The following is a 14,447-nucleotide window of genomic DNA, read 5'->3' as shown; positions in this document are numbered from 1 at the left end:
CCATCTCCATCTTTTTACCTGATTTGCCTTATGCCAATGAGAGGCGCCAACAAGATTCATTCTCAAAAGCCTTTCCAGTAATCTTACTCTTCAGAGCTTATCATTACTATAATGACAAGGTGCGTCTCTGTTCATTGGCTTTGTGTGTATATTTGAGTGCATTTTTTTCATTACCCGATGTGATTTCTATCTCAAAGGCACTGTAAGAAGACCTCCCACACACAGAGCCTGAAGACAACCAGGTATCGATGAGATAGCTCATTGTTTAATCAGATGTAAAGGTATTGGGTCAAAGACAGCAACAGGTAGACCCTCTCCTGTGCTGTACAGTGTAGATGGTATTCATGTTTAATAAAAGAGTGCAACTCTACCATTAACTCTCAAAAAGGTTTAACAGAATATGTTTTTTTTCTTAAAAAAAGGAATCTGAAAAGGTTTTTAGGACCAACATACTTCTAACTGAAATGCTTAATTATTGTATATTTTATAAATTTATCAACATTTTGTATGAACTGTAATTATTTTTAATTTTGTCATTTGTCATGTATTTGAATGATTTCTACTGTACAAAGTGCGTTTTTAAATGATGGACAGCAGCAGCTGGGTATAAAGCCAAGCTAATGGGGACCCTAAGCAATAAATAGGTGCATGTGTGCGCGGGCATGCGTGTGTGTGTGTTTTGTGGCCTTGTATTTGTTATAGTGTAGGGTCCAGTTTTCCAATAAATATTATGTTGTGAGCTCATTAGAGGTTTTCTTTGAGATGGCGGTTAGGTTTAGGACTATTTTTCTATTTATTTATCTTCGGTCATTTTTAACCTTTCCATACAGAAGTAAAAAAAAAACAAAGATCAGCAAGATAGAGTGAATTTAGGTTAGGTGTAGGGGTAGGCATGAACCGGTAATGGCTGGTTTAGGGAAAGGGACAGAGTTATGCTATAGAAATTAATGAAAAACGAATGGAAGTCAATGCAAAGTCCAATGTGCGCGTGAGTATGTGTGTGTGTGAGAGAGAGAGTGCAGGATTTCTAGCTATTTAGGGAACACAGGCCTGCTTCACAGCAAACAGAAAGGTAGGTTGTAGGTTTTCTGTAGAGGACTTCATGTCTTTCATGCCCGGCCCCTAGTACATTACAACTCGAGCAATTTGTGCGTCTGTCTGATGAAAGAGAGAATGTTTGCAGAAAATTATTAATTTGGAAAGCAGAGAAGTGGGGTATGTATTTTGGGGCAAAGTTGAGAGGAACAGCCAGGGTTGAGGAATTGCAGGAGTGGAGGTCCAAATGCGCTCGTCTAAACATGCACGCTGACATTTATACGCTGACCCCACAGATTAGACAATTAAACGACCAAACACGCTCATTAGCCGGGGGATAGCTGCGTGGGTGGTGGGGGAAGAACGGAGGAGTATGAGCGGAGGAGGAAGAGAGAGAGAATTGGTGGAAAATGGGGTTGTTTCACAGCTCATTGGAGATGCTCTCGCTGGCCTGCAGTGTCTGCTGTTTCCCTCATGGTTTCCAGATGCTACCATGACACAATCGGAGCCGTGACTCCTACCGTCAGGCTCTCGCATTGAAAGCAGGACCGTTGCAGCCGACACCGGGGTACAGTCTGCAGTTTGTCAGCGGTACACTATACCTGCACTGTGGTTAAAGCTGACAAGTGTGGGTGGCCATGGACGGGGTGTCTTATTCCCTGCTAGAGCAGCATAATTAGACTGTGTGTGCAATGAGAGTGAGAGAGAGAGACTCACAAGGACAGGAGGTTGGGGAGGTCCCATGGAGCATCATCAGGAAGTCTCTCCAGTTGGTTGTTTTGTAGCATCCTAATAAAGGCACAAACAAATGAGTCAGCTTCAGGCATCAGATCAGTGCAGTTAATTTGTCAGCTCACATCAAGCAGAACAAATAATTCCATTGTGACGGAAATCTGACACAGGAGGTAGCGTGGTCTGAGTAAGTCTGAAGAGAAGCAGAGGAAAAGGGGAAAACAACCAGGACCTCCTTGGGTGGGCTGGTGATGTCATCCTCAAAAGAATGGCGCAAAAATGAGGGGGAAATGGGAAGGAAACAATCGTCTTCTCTCTTCCTTCCTTCATTTTTCATTTTCTCTATCTATTGCTCGACATCAGTTTCTACAAAGCATATCAATCTCAATGTGTTTCTTAGCGGCACTGTTGTGGGCAACTGTAATGATGCGACTGTTGCTGCCATTGTTTTTAAAATAGGACATACAAATCTGACCTGAGGAAACTACAATTGGATAAATAGCATTTATGTGTCTTGCCACAGTCTCAAAATGACTTGCTGGTATTAGGTCTGTACTTTGGCTAGGCCATTCTAGCATATGACTATCCTTTGATTTAAACAACTCCATTGCAGCTCTGGCTAAGATTTAAGAGTCTTTCTGCTGTAAGGTAGCCCCACTTCCCCAGTCTATCCATTTCCCTATTAGCTTTAACATGTTTCACTGATGGAAAAAAGCATTCCAAGAGCATGATGCTGCCACAACCATTTTCCACTTTGTCGATGGTGTGTTTAAGCAGATGGACAGTGTTACAATTCCACCACATGTAGCTTGTTGAATATAGACTAAACAGTTCCATTCCAGTGAGCAAATGAGCAAGTGAAAAAAAAAAATGAAAAGTGGGAAAACAACAAATAGAAAAATAAATGGACTAAACAACTTTTCACTATTTTGGTTTCATCTGACCATAAAGCCTCCTATCATGTATCATCTTTTTGCCTCTCTTTTACAGAAGCCAAAGAAATGGGTACTGGGCTAATCATTTACAGTTTTTCCCCATCTGCAGCTCCACCAAAATTACCACGCACTCCAGTTTTGGTAAACTGTGATGTCTTTGTTGTTTTGCAGTTGTGCCATGCTCTTTCCATTTTTGGATAAAACAATGCTATTATAAGATGTTTAAATAATGTGATATTGTTTTTTAACCTAACTCTCCCTTAAGCTTCCCCAGAGGTTTATCCCAGGCTTTTCTTTTGTGTTCCATAGTGCTGTTTGTTCACAAACTTTCACTAACAAACCTCTAAGACCTTCACAGAACAGTTGTGTTTATCCAGAGATTAAATGGCATACTCTATTTCTTAATTAGATCACTTCTGATTACACAGGGTTTTATTTAGGGGTTGGAAGTAAAAAGAAGCAAAATAAAAATGAATGACAAGTTTTCGTTTCTTTAACAAACAATTTTGAAATCGATCTTCTGTTTTCTATAATATGAAATATTACTGAAATCTGTGATAACATGGAAAAAAAATGTAAAAGGATCAAGTGAATTTGAATAATTTTGCAAGACATTGAAACACAGCATTTGAGATGTTGACATTTCCAAAGAGAATCCTGGAAAGGAATCTGTTTGCCTTGAGGCCTAACTTCTGAAGTTAGTTTCATTGTAGTGTGAATGAAAACCTTTAGACATGTATTTGTTTTTTTTAATTGGTATTGGTTGAATTCATGGCTGGTAGACTTTTTATATCTTGGAGGGTTTCACAAACCATGATCTTAAAATATACACCGCTTTGCCTTATTTCTTTCCAAATTTCCTCAGATTTCAAACTGCAGTGTAAATAGCTAAGTTTATATTTTGTGGCATAAATACCCCAAATCTTCCGAGCCAAGACCAAAGACGGGCTGCTTGCCATTGCTTGTGAAAACCTCCTTAGAACCTTTAAAAGTTCACAGGAAATATGACCATAACTCAGTGGATGTCACACGTCCAAAGGTACTATGTGCTTTGTTGCTGACTTGTACTTTGACCATGCATGGGATGAGAACTGCAGTGTCAGAAAAAACAGCTTTAAACAGGTTCTGAAGAAATTTTTTGACACTTGGTGCAGTCCTGTTGGGAAGTCTGACTTGGAAGGCCAGACTTGTGTGTTTGTCCATAAATCCAGTCTTGAAACTTAAACTTGTTTAGGACTTGAAGGGAATAATAAGCAGACCATGTCTCTCTCAATCCATAAACTTTAACTGTTTTTAACAATCCATGGCCAGTGCATTTTATTTCAGGCAGGAAGACTGCTTCTCAGAACAATCCAAGATTGTTCAGCACTGGATTAAGTTAAAGCCATATCAGAACAGGACTAAGACATAAGGTGCTTACTTACAGAACTCTGAGGTTGTGAAGACCCTGGAGAGCGCTGCCTGATATATACCTCAGCTGATTCCCGGAGATTCGTCTGGAAGAGAAACATACGTTTTAGAAAAGAGCCTTTTTAAAGTAAAAATTCAAGCATAGCTACACTAACTAAAAAGTTGTACAAGTCTCAGATGAACAGTTTTATCGTTTATTTTCCTCTACGATTTTGGATTAGGCTCCGCCAATATGACTTCATTCCATATTTACAACTTTGGGGTTACAGTTGGGGCAGTATGCAAATAACAATATTTGATTCCTTTCTGTGTGGTTACTATTGGCTGAAAACTCAAACTGAAACCTTAACCAATCCTGGGAGCTCCGATGAGTGAGTAAAAACTGAGTGCACTGCAAGAAATTATATGTGCGTGGGGACATATGCAGTGTTTGTGCACACAAACACATGTGCAATGTGAATATGTGTGCCTATTCTCATGTCCTTGAGGAGAAATTGGGCCCATTCTGAGGGTCCATGAGGACAGCACGGCAGAGAAACCACACACATTCACACAAGCAATCCAATCAGTTTGTTTATCAAACACAGCACCTAATGGTCATTTGCGAGTGTGTGTATGAAATATCCAAATAAATAACATTCAGTCCAACAGATTTAACTCCCAAGGTCACAAGCTGGAATCGCAATTTAAACACAGATTTGGTTCTTCACAGCCCAAGACCACCCACTTTTATTAAACACATGCACACATACGCTAAAGGTTAGTCATTGGCACCCTCCTCCAAATCAGACCAATTCTCTACAGGTGCAGCTTTATGCTAAGCAGCTTTTTGTCTGGCAAAGCTGCAACATGAATATCAATGTACTGAAATATTAGTATCAAGGACTGTCTGCTTTTCCAACATGCTATCATCCATTCAGTAATGAAGGAGAACTCAGGAAAAACTTCATCTGACATCTGATGTTGCTGTCAGCATCACAGATGATTATTACTGCATAGTATTGAACTGCACAACTCCAATCACAAAAGCCAAATCTCAAACTTAGCTCAGTGTAAGACCATTATAAAACTTAGATTTACTAAAAAAAAAGAAAGAAAAAAAAAGATGTGCATCAGCATAATAAAATACAAAGTTATAATAGCTACAGTTCAGTTACTTAATGCTACAGTTCAACTGACAGTGATTGATTAAATGTCCCTCACAGCGTCTGGATCTCAACGGAAAATGCATTGGAGACATGTGGTCTATGGTCCCTGAATTTATGAAATCTAGAAAAGGAAGTTCAGTTTTGTCCGTTCGTCTGATTTGTTTACAACAAATGGTTTTACTGTCTCTCAAAAAACGAAAGCTCTCCAACCCTTGGGCTGTGTCAGGTTTTGTTGTTGCATAAGATTGCTATTTGAGGCAATTAAAAAGTCACATTTCTAGGGAGAAGTGTTGAAAGCTCTACGCAATTGTAAAACAAATCTAAACCAGTATTTGAACTTGGTTTATATTTAATTGTCTTCCAGAATGCTGTCTCCCCTCTTGTGTATGAAAAATGATGTGTATTTTGACGCCAATTGTAACAATCCTTGGGATTTGATTTTAATCGTGATTAGGATAACCTTCAGTGATGTTTGGAAGATAATTAAGAAGTCGTCATGATGAACTGCTGCAGGCAGTTGACCATATGACTTTAAGCAAGGATGTAAGACATGAAATATGCCCGGGAATGGAGACTGAGCAGCACTCCTTCTTGCTGCTAATTTTTGTCTTTTTGATATAATCGATAGTTTAGAGTTGCAAGTATAGTTGAAACATGTACAACAGCAAGAGAGAAACATAGCGACATCTTTGAATTGAGATAGACATACTATCAGTCCTGACTGACAGCAAATATTCAGTTGGCAAAGTGAAACCTGTTTCCTGACAGTGTGGCAGATAAATCTAAGTTAAGACCCAAAGCATTAACGGAAGTGATCAGAACCATTAAGTGGTGAAGCTGTTGGAGATGCGGGATATAGGCAGGTAAAGAAACACTGTTAACCAAAAGATCACACCGATTTCTGATGCAAGTCCTCTTTCTGATTGGACACTAAGAGATGTAAGAAATGCTGTGATAAGCTCTGCTTTATCTGCTTCCTCTGAAAAAATATTAATTAATATTCTCAAAAACGAGCCAATTTTCTGTCATTATACATATTTACTGTACATAAAATGACAAACACACCAGCTAGTCGGCTAATTGCTGTTTATTGTTCACAAGTAGAGATCAGTGGTGTATGTACTGGATGAAAAATAAATGATTGCATCAAAGTCTTGCAATTATATTATATTTCAAGTTTTAGATAATAAGCCTTGCATTTATGTTTTTGTGTGAGCTATCAAAGAACTACACCACAGAATCCAAATTAACAGTCTGGAATTACACTTTAGCCTTTTTTCTCCTTCTTCATTTTCAGACTTTGTCAAACAGACAATTTGTGTCAAAATTGAAGATGAATATTTAAGAAAGGGGGGATAAAAACAACATCAACAGAACACTGACAGTTGCCATGGACCAACTCTTTCCATGGTATGAGTGCGTGCATTTTTGTGTGTAAAGGATTGCATGTTTGAGTGAATGTTCCACACTCGGGCTTTGAGTCGTTTCACATCAATCTCATTCTAATGAAAGGCGCCTTGCACTTGTCAAACCGGGGCTCCGGCTGTTTTTGCTTTTAATTTGATTTGGGGATTGCTAGAATTGTTCTTGGCCCCTGCTCTGCATAGATTAAAAACTACACCTCGGCACAACTCTGCTAAAATGATTTATATATAAAACAACAGAGGACAGTGGTGTTGAAATGTAAAGGGGAGAGAAAAACAGGAGTGGTGCTGCTTTTCATGAAGATGAGACCACCCTGCTATCAGCGCTAATCAACGAGGACTTTACTGAAGCGTGCCAACTGCTGATTATCCTACGTATCACCGCGTCTTATTGCCTCAGAATAATAAACAAACTGACAGATTAAAGAGTTAGAGAGCAAGGATGAAAAACAAGATCATTTTTTCTGGCTCCAATCTTGCATAGTGATAGAAGAAAAGCAGAGCGTTGGTGAGTGATGGGAGCTGATGATGAAAGAAGACAGAGAGATTAAACAGGACTTATCTGAGAACGCACCATTTTGCACAGCAGTGTCTTCTACTTGGACATGCTCATTTGTGACACATAGAAGTAAAATTCTGACTGTAGCAACCTTACTGGTGTTTGACCCCTCAGCTCACCCCCAAGGTCAACCACTTAACCTGCCATTAACCTCCAAATTTGTAGGAGTAAAACATACACAGCAGGAGTGTCTGTTCTGTGTGAGGCTGTGTGTTTCTCAGGGATAGACTTGCTGACAAATGGTCATGTTGGCAGCTTTAAAATGAGAACTTCTAATTGACCTTGATAGTCCCAGCTGTGGGCTGCACCTGGAGCATCAACGAAGCCAATATCATAACCTCTCAAACCCCGACCGCATCATATTCCTGGCTTATCGGCAGACAATCTTATCGTGCAGAAGTAGAGCAGGGTAGCTCTGGCTTCTTCTCCCGACCTCATTCCTATTACATTTTAACTGCGTTGCAGAAAGAGTGATTGCTGAAGCTGTTTGACGAGGCTGGATGAATTTTTCTAAGCTCTGTTTGTGGTCAAGACAAGGCTAGATTGATAACAACTTAGTTTTAGACTAAGAAATGGAGTTGTCATGTTTTATTTGTATCAATTTAAAAATGCAAATTTGCAAAATTGAATTTGAGAAAAAGAAAAAAACAGCTGCGTTGTCAAATAGTTTTTCCTATATGGCCATGTTAGGCTGCTGTCACATTGTGTATGTTGGAGTACTGAAAAAATGCATCTAGAGCCATAAAACAGATCTTGTAGCATATCAGTTTCTGTCACTTCTTTAATTAATGTATATGCGTAAGGCATATGTCTGTTGAATGCTTGAGTGACCCCAGTGGTCAGAAAAAATTACTGATTTAATCAGAAAGTAGGTCATGTTTCTGTTTCAAGTTCATGTCATGAGTTGAGATCATCTTTACTTTCATAGTATTTCTTTGGATTTAAGGATGGTATTGGGCGATTGTGAAATTTAAGTAGGAGATGTGTAGGTAACAGTGGTATCTGCATTATACATTATGAGTGGGAGCTGCAACACCCACTCAGTTTTTTTTCACATCACCTGGTGGTCAAATTAAAATTACTACAAAAATGAATGGGTAGGAAGGTGATGCAGGAGAGTTATCTGCCTTAGGCAACATGTCTTCCTATGCCAATAAAACACAAAGCAGAGAATCTGGTGAGGGTGTCAAATCGTCCCTGTTCTATTGTAAAAATACCAAATGTAGCTGATTGATGGCTACATACAATGCAACTTGACAAAACCTGGTGATTTTGTGGAGAGCCAAACACAGAAGGAAAAGTGAAATGTGATCTGTGACTCCACAGTGTGTGGAGACTTTGATAAAGATGATAGGCTGAAACCACTGTCGCCTTCTAAAGTGGATTACAGGAAGAGCTTTTTACAGGGCAACCATCCCCCTTCTGCCTCCTAATTGCAATTTGATGAGAACCAGGTAGACCATCTTTGATACTAGAGCAGACAACCGAAGAGAGGGGGATGTCTTTGAAATATCAGGCAGACAAGTAAGCAGTCAATGTGTCTTAAGTGTGGGCATCTCTGCCCTCTCATTAAACCATCCACCTCTCAGTTTATTCTTTTCATGCTGCGTGTCACTGAGGTCTGAGTGTAAATTAAGAGATGATTCACTGATCAAAGCATTAACTGAAAGCTTAAAAAGAATAGGGCAATTAGAGGCAATGAAAGGGTTTGAAAGACAACAACTGCACAAACAGTTTAATATCAGTGTTGATACTACGGTGAATCAAACGCAGGTTTATCCTGGTGAGATTTTCTACTTGCTTTGCATGTTAATGTAATTACTGATTTCTGGGTTAATAGAGATTAAATGTTCGTACTTCCGTGTCGCAGGGGTGAGAACTGAGCAAAAAAATAAAAATGGTTCTGCTTAATAGCTGTATTTTTCATTGACACTCCAAAGCTTCTCAAATCTGACTCTCTCTCTTCTGCATTAGATTCAAGTAGGTTGCCAAAAGCGGATTTGTATTGATTGCTTTGCTTGGTTCGTAAAAATGTGGGAAAAGCAAAAAGGAGAAAAGCAATATCAAAGGCAGAGATTTCCAGCTTGTAATAACCTGCAGTGAAATGAAGAGAGGGGGCTATAGAATTAATTGGAAGGGAGGGAAACACAGAGAGAGGGGGGGCAGGCAGTAAGGTGCAGCCCAACATCAAACAGTTTACCACTCTACCAGTCACAACATGCCTGGCCCTCGCCTCTCCTTCTGCTACCATCCTGTGTGATAGTCCCCACTTCAAAAGCTGTCTGTTTCAAAACCAGCCCACCTTAGACCATTGGTTTGTTTTGGTAATCACTATAAGTTGTTTTCATTATAATTGCTTTACAGTTGTCTGCTTTAACTCATCTCTCTAAACTGTCTAGACAGAAGTGGATGTGAAAAAAAACTATGTTATATTTCTCCCTGCCTTGGAACACCGTTATTATCATCTTCCTCATCTCAGCACATTTCCAGAAATGGCCAAGCAACATACCTTGGCTTTAGAGTAGAAACATCCTCCTTGGAAGAAGTACACAGCAGCTGAATGTCTCCATAAAGTGTCAGAATTTCATAGCAATAGAGGCGAAGCGAGATCAATGGGGTTGTAAAACATTTAGAATACTGGCTCTAGACAAAATCTGCAGGTGTGGCTCAATCCAAGAATGCATTCCCTTAATTCTCCAAGGGCAGGCAAATGTCAGGTTCTATGTTCAACATAACCCCCTTTTGTGTGGTTGTTATTGTCCGACCAACACCAATATCTGTTCTTTAAGGAGTTTTGGTTGACAGATGCTCAGAATTGCATTTGTAAAACAAGCGGTTACTCAGTTATTCTTCTTTCCTTCCACGATCACCATCATGACCATCATCTCATGCTTCACAGACTGCAGCTGCAAGAATTAGTAAAGAAAACAGTGTGCTGTGCAAACACACAAAGCTGACACACACACACACACATACTCCATGTCCCCTCTACACGCACACACTGCAGGACTCAAGGAAAAAACAGTTGAGAAGAGTGACATGCTCACATTCACAACCTGAGGGAAAATTTTCAAGCTGTTTTTATTTTTTTCTTAAACAGGGACTCAGCTTAAATGTGCTGAGTGTCAGATCAAATATCGGCAATGCCACAGGAGTCTACGTTCAAAAGGTTGTGGGAATTTCTTTGCTGAATTTTGCACATTCTATACTAGAAACTTTCTTTCTTAAGACATAAACATTATGTCATATAGGTTTGAATATATTTAAAATAGTGTTTTGACACCTGTGTGGAAATATTAAAATTAGTGACCAAAACATTAAAGATCTGTTCATCTGAAGGTACTCCTAAGACTGTGAAGGCTGGGCTGGGGCAGCAAGCAACAGTTTCATTAAGTTTTAAACTATCTATTGTCACAGAACTAATTGGTTCTGACCAAACTAAGCACAGCTAAGTTTCATAAGAAATTTAATCCATATATAATAGTTTTTGGGGGGTTTTTTGGCATCAAAATACCAATTACACATAATACATGATTAAAAAACAAACTAAAAAAGTAAACAAGATAATATTTTCACAATCAAAACCAGCTCTGACTAATTTCCCTCGTTGGTGCAGTTTGTGAACACAGTTAACAGGTTTCCATGCCAACGTATTGAGACCACCTCCTTCAGGTGTCATAGCAGATGTGGATGGAAAAGATGATCCAAATGCCTTCCTTTGGCCAGGACCCAGTACAGTAGGCAAACTAATAAATGAAAGTCACACTTCTGTTTTCCAAAGCTCAACGCATTGAGACGTCTCCTCAAAATCATTCAGTACTTCTCAGCTGAATGACTGATATAGTACTCGGAAGCACTCTAATTATATGACTAAATAATCAGTTTTTTCTACCAGCTCAGAACACAGCATCTGCTTTCTGCATTTACATCTGATACTCCTGCCCTGGACACACCTTACCAATAAACAACTTGGACGTTCTCTTGCGGTTTGCAGTGATTTAGTTCACTTGGAGTAATCTTTGTATGAAAGGAAACCAAACCAGCAGGAAAAAAGCCATAGCTCAACCAACTCAATAATTGATTTGGGCTAAAGCACACAGGTCTAAAAATGTCCTGAGGATTCATTGGAAAGCTGGGGTGAGCAATTGTGTTTTAATTGTAACTTAAAGGAGCCACCTGCACATCTCTGGTTTCAGGGAGTTGCTTTTAGAGCTGAGAAGCATAGACGTGGAGGTGGACTCTAAGAAAACCTTTCTCTAAAGAGATGACTAGTCCAGAGGCATTTGGCAGTAGGATTTTTCAATAAGCTGCACCTACCTGCTTTTGATTTTGCACAACACCTGTGTCGACAATAACCAAACCTACTGAAAACAGAAGCTTGCGCTAGTTTCCCATGTTCTGCTTCAGTACTAAACATTTATAGCAATGTTTAAAGATGTGAGTACACCGATTTATTGCTAGTTAAATGTAGGTCCATAACAGCACTTAGGTTTTTTGCATGCTCTGTAGTTTTCAGCCTTACGAATGTAGTTGAGTCCTAATTTTAAAATGTGCATTTACAAAAATGCACAGAAATATAGTTTTCTGGATTAAGCCAAAGAAAATTCTGGTCCATCCAATTATTGACATTATGGAAAAAAATACTCTGTGACTGTACGGGACAAGAAATATTAAACTGTGTATGATCATATTTATGTACACTAAGGATTGAAAATTCCTCATAAGCATTCTTCTTTTATCTTGGAGTGCTGCTTATATAATTACATTAAATTGACCTCAAGCTATAATGTGTCTATTTTGGCTAATACTCACGTCTACAAGTGTATTTTTCCCTGCCGCATTCTCTGAAAAATAATTCAAGGTAGAAGACAAAAGCAGTACTTTGGATAGTAAAACCTAACCTATAAATATTTTAAGGACTGCATTCCCTCTCCGAGTGACTATCCGGTTCCCTTTTGTTCCTTTTTTTTTTTACCACCATCCCAAAATCAACTAGCGTGTTACTGCAGGCACTTTCTTAGTGGGAGAGATCAGAGGCAAGCCAGACCCATCAACCCCATCTCCAAGGTCTGCTCATATCAACTGCTCAGGAAATGTGTGTTTCTTGTCAAGTGTAAATTCTGACAGCGGGGTTTCATAAGCTAAGTGTGAGCTGAATGATTTTGTACTCACAGTTCTGATAACAGGTGTAGTCGATGGAAGGCTCTGGGCTGGATCTCGCTGATGTTGTTCATACTGAGATCCCTGGAGGCACAAAATGGAAAAGCATCAATGCATACCTTATATTATTTGTGTGATGTGGGGGGAAAAAACGAATGATAAAATGTGTTTTCATTTGGCAAAATGTCATTTGAAGCAGGAGCAAGATGGGAAGAGGTTGGGGGTTAGTTAGAGAGGTCGGGGGACAAAAGGGTGAAGAGGGAGATGCTGAAGAGAATTTTCCCCAATGAATCACAGTTGGGCAGCTGCAATTTCCTCCTTGTCCTGTGGACTTTTTCTCTTTTCCAGATGTCTCACTCTACTCTCTTTCACATCTGACCCCCTTAGGCTCCCCTTATATCTACCTCTTGCTTTCTCCTTCTCCCTCTCTGATTACTCTTCTTTTTTTCCCCCTCAGGTTTTCTGGGAGACCACCACCCTCCCTCTTTGTTCATTGCTCTAACAGACACAGTTTGTTTCTATGCTGACGTGAGAATGGGTGTTTTGTGGTGAGTGTTGATGCAGCTGTATTATGGTGAAATAAAGTGTAGGACGCACAGATAGAGAAACTTTCAAAATACAAATACCCTTTTTTAAAACATTTCAAGACAAACTAATGATTCAGACTTTAGTAAGGGAACAAGTATATCTGCATGGCCCCAGTCGTGTAAAGTTGTCTGTTTGATAAACACAATGGAGGTGTTGCGTCACCAGTTCTGTGCTTTCATGGCCCTTTGGGGTCTTGCTTGAGTCTTCGAGAGTCAGCTTCATCTGTGTGTGTGCCTGCATATGTGTATGACACTAACCATTGCTCATAATGGCAGACCACCAGGCTAGCAAGCGTAAACTGTGCTTTCGGAAGCGCTTTGCAGTTGTGAGTTTTGACACTCTTGCTATTTGTTTGTCTAATCAACCAAGCTGGCCAGGGGGCTGAATAGATCTGTCATCATACGTGTGATCTACAGCTAACTTTCAGGGAGTCCTGAGCAAATCACTTTAAGGCAACTGTCTACTGTAGACATTTGGACATTTGATTGGAGTCTAACATTCAACTCTAACTGATGAGGTGGACTTTTCTTGGGGGGGATGAGCAGCCAGTTCTTAATGTTTCTGTCTGCCTTTTTACATCATCTGCTTGCATTTATTACTTTCTTATGAAGATACCATAATGGCATGCTACTTTCCTTTGCATGGGAATTTCCTGTTACAAAGACTCTTGGCTCTGACTACATAGAGTTTAAGGCATTTGTGAAGGATGCATATGTGAGCAGAGCTGAAGTCAGAGATTTCTAATCGTCAAACACATTCAACTGAAATGAATAACATGCATTCTTTTAGTTTCTGTGCATCAAATTTTAATCTACTTGGCTAATAAAGTTTATTAGAAACACAGCCCCCACCATTTGGATTTTTGGTTGCGAGCCAAACCTAAAGCTCTGCACAGATTTATCAAATGGAGCACTATGAAATGCTTTGACACTGGGTGCTGTTCAGTAGGATCGGGCCAATGAAACAAGGGAGGAACGGAGACTGCAAAGCAGCGGAAATAATCCATGTACAGAAACATTCAATAAAATTTGGAAAATGTTTAAGAAGGAACAGGATATTTGTTCGACATGTTTGTGTAACCCAAGCTCTCTGTATACTTCCAATGACCCCAGGCACCTTGAAATGTTGCCTCATCAGATATAAGCAACATTCTCTATCAGTCTTTCTCTTGAACTGAGAAATGAGTTGACTGATTAAGTTTAGCACCTGAAAGCCAAATCTTGCAGGATCGAAATTTGAGATAAAGCATAAACAAAGCATGCAACGTACTTCGTGAAAATATTCTTTCATGGTGCTATAATTTTAAATAATTCTTAAGAAAATAAGCAAATCCCTTGGAAAGGATTGACTTTTTAAAAATATTTAGACAAAAAAGCTCTTAATCCCCTTTGAAGTGCATGGAAAATGTCTTTGTATTGAACCCATAAATCCTTAAAATTAGAATCAAAGGCACCAG

General features: G+C 39.4%; 1 protein-coding gene across 1 annotated transcript in view; it reads right to left on the bottom strand.

Moving 5' to 3' along the window:
• Window positions 1-14,447, bottom strand: part of lgr6 (leucine rich repeat containing G protein-coupled receptor 6) — a 48,877-nt gene that overhangs the window by 15,290 nt on the left and 19,140 nt on the right. The window contains exons 2-4 of the mRNA XM_005808666.3: window positions 12,416-12,487; window positions 4,127-4,198; window positions 1,753-1,824 (exon numbers count right to left, since the gene is read on the bottom strand). Coding sequence (XP_005808723.2) covers window positions 1,753-1,824; window positions 4,127-4,198; window positions 12,416-12,487 — 216 coding nt within the window. The remainder of the gene's footprint in view (window positions 1-1,752; window positions 1,825-4,126; window positions 4,199-12,415; window positions 12,488-14,447) is intronic.

This window comes from Xiphophorus maculatus, chromosome 1 (assembly GCF_002775205.1).
Source record: "Xiphophorus maculatus strain JP 163 A chromosome 1, X_maculatus-5.0-male, whole genome shotgun sequence".
NCBI lineage: Eukaryota > Metazoa > Chordata > Actinopteri > Cyprinodontiformes > Poeciliidae > Xiphophorus > Xiphophorus maculatus.
The sequence above is the reverse complement of the archived record's forward strand: the minus strand, read 5'-3'. Positions and strand labels throughout refer to the sequence as shown.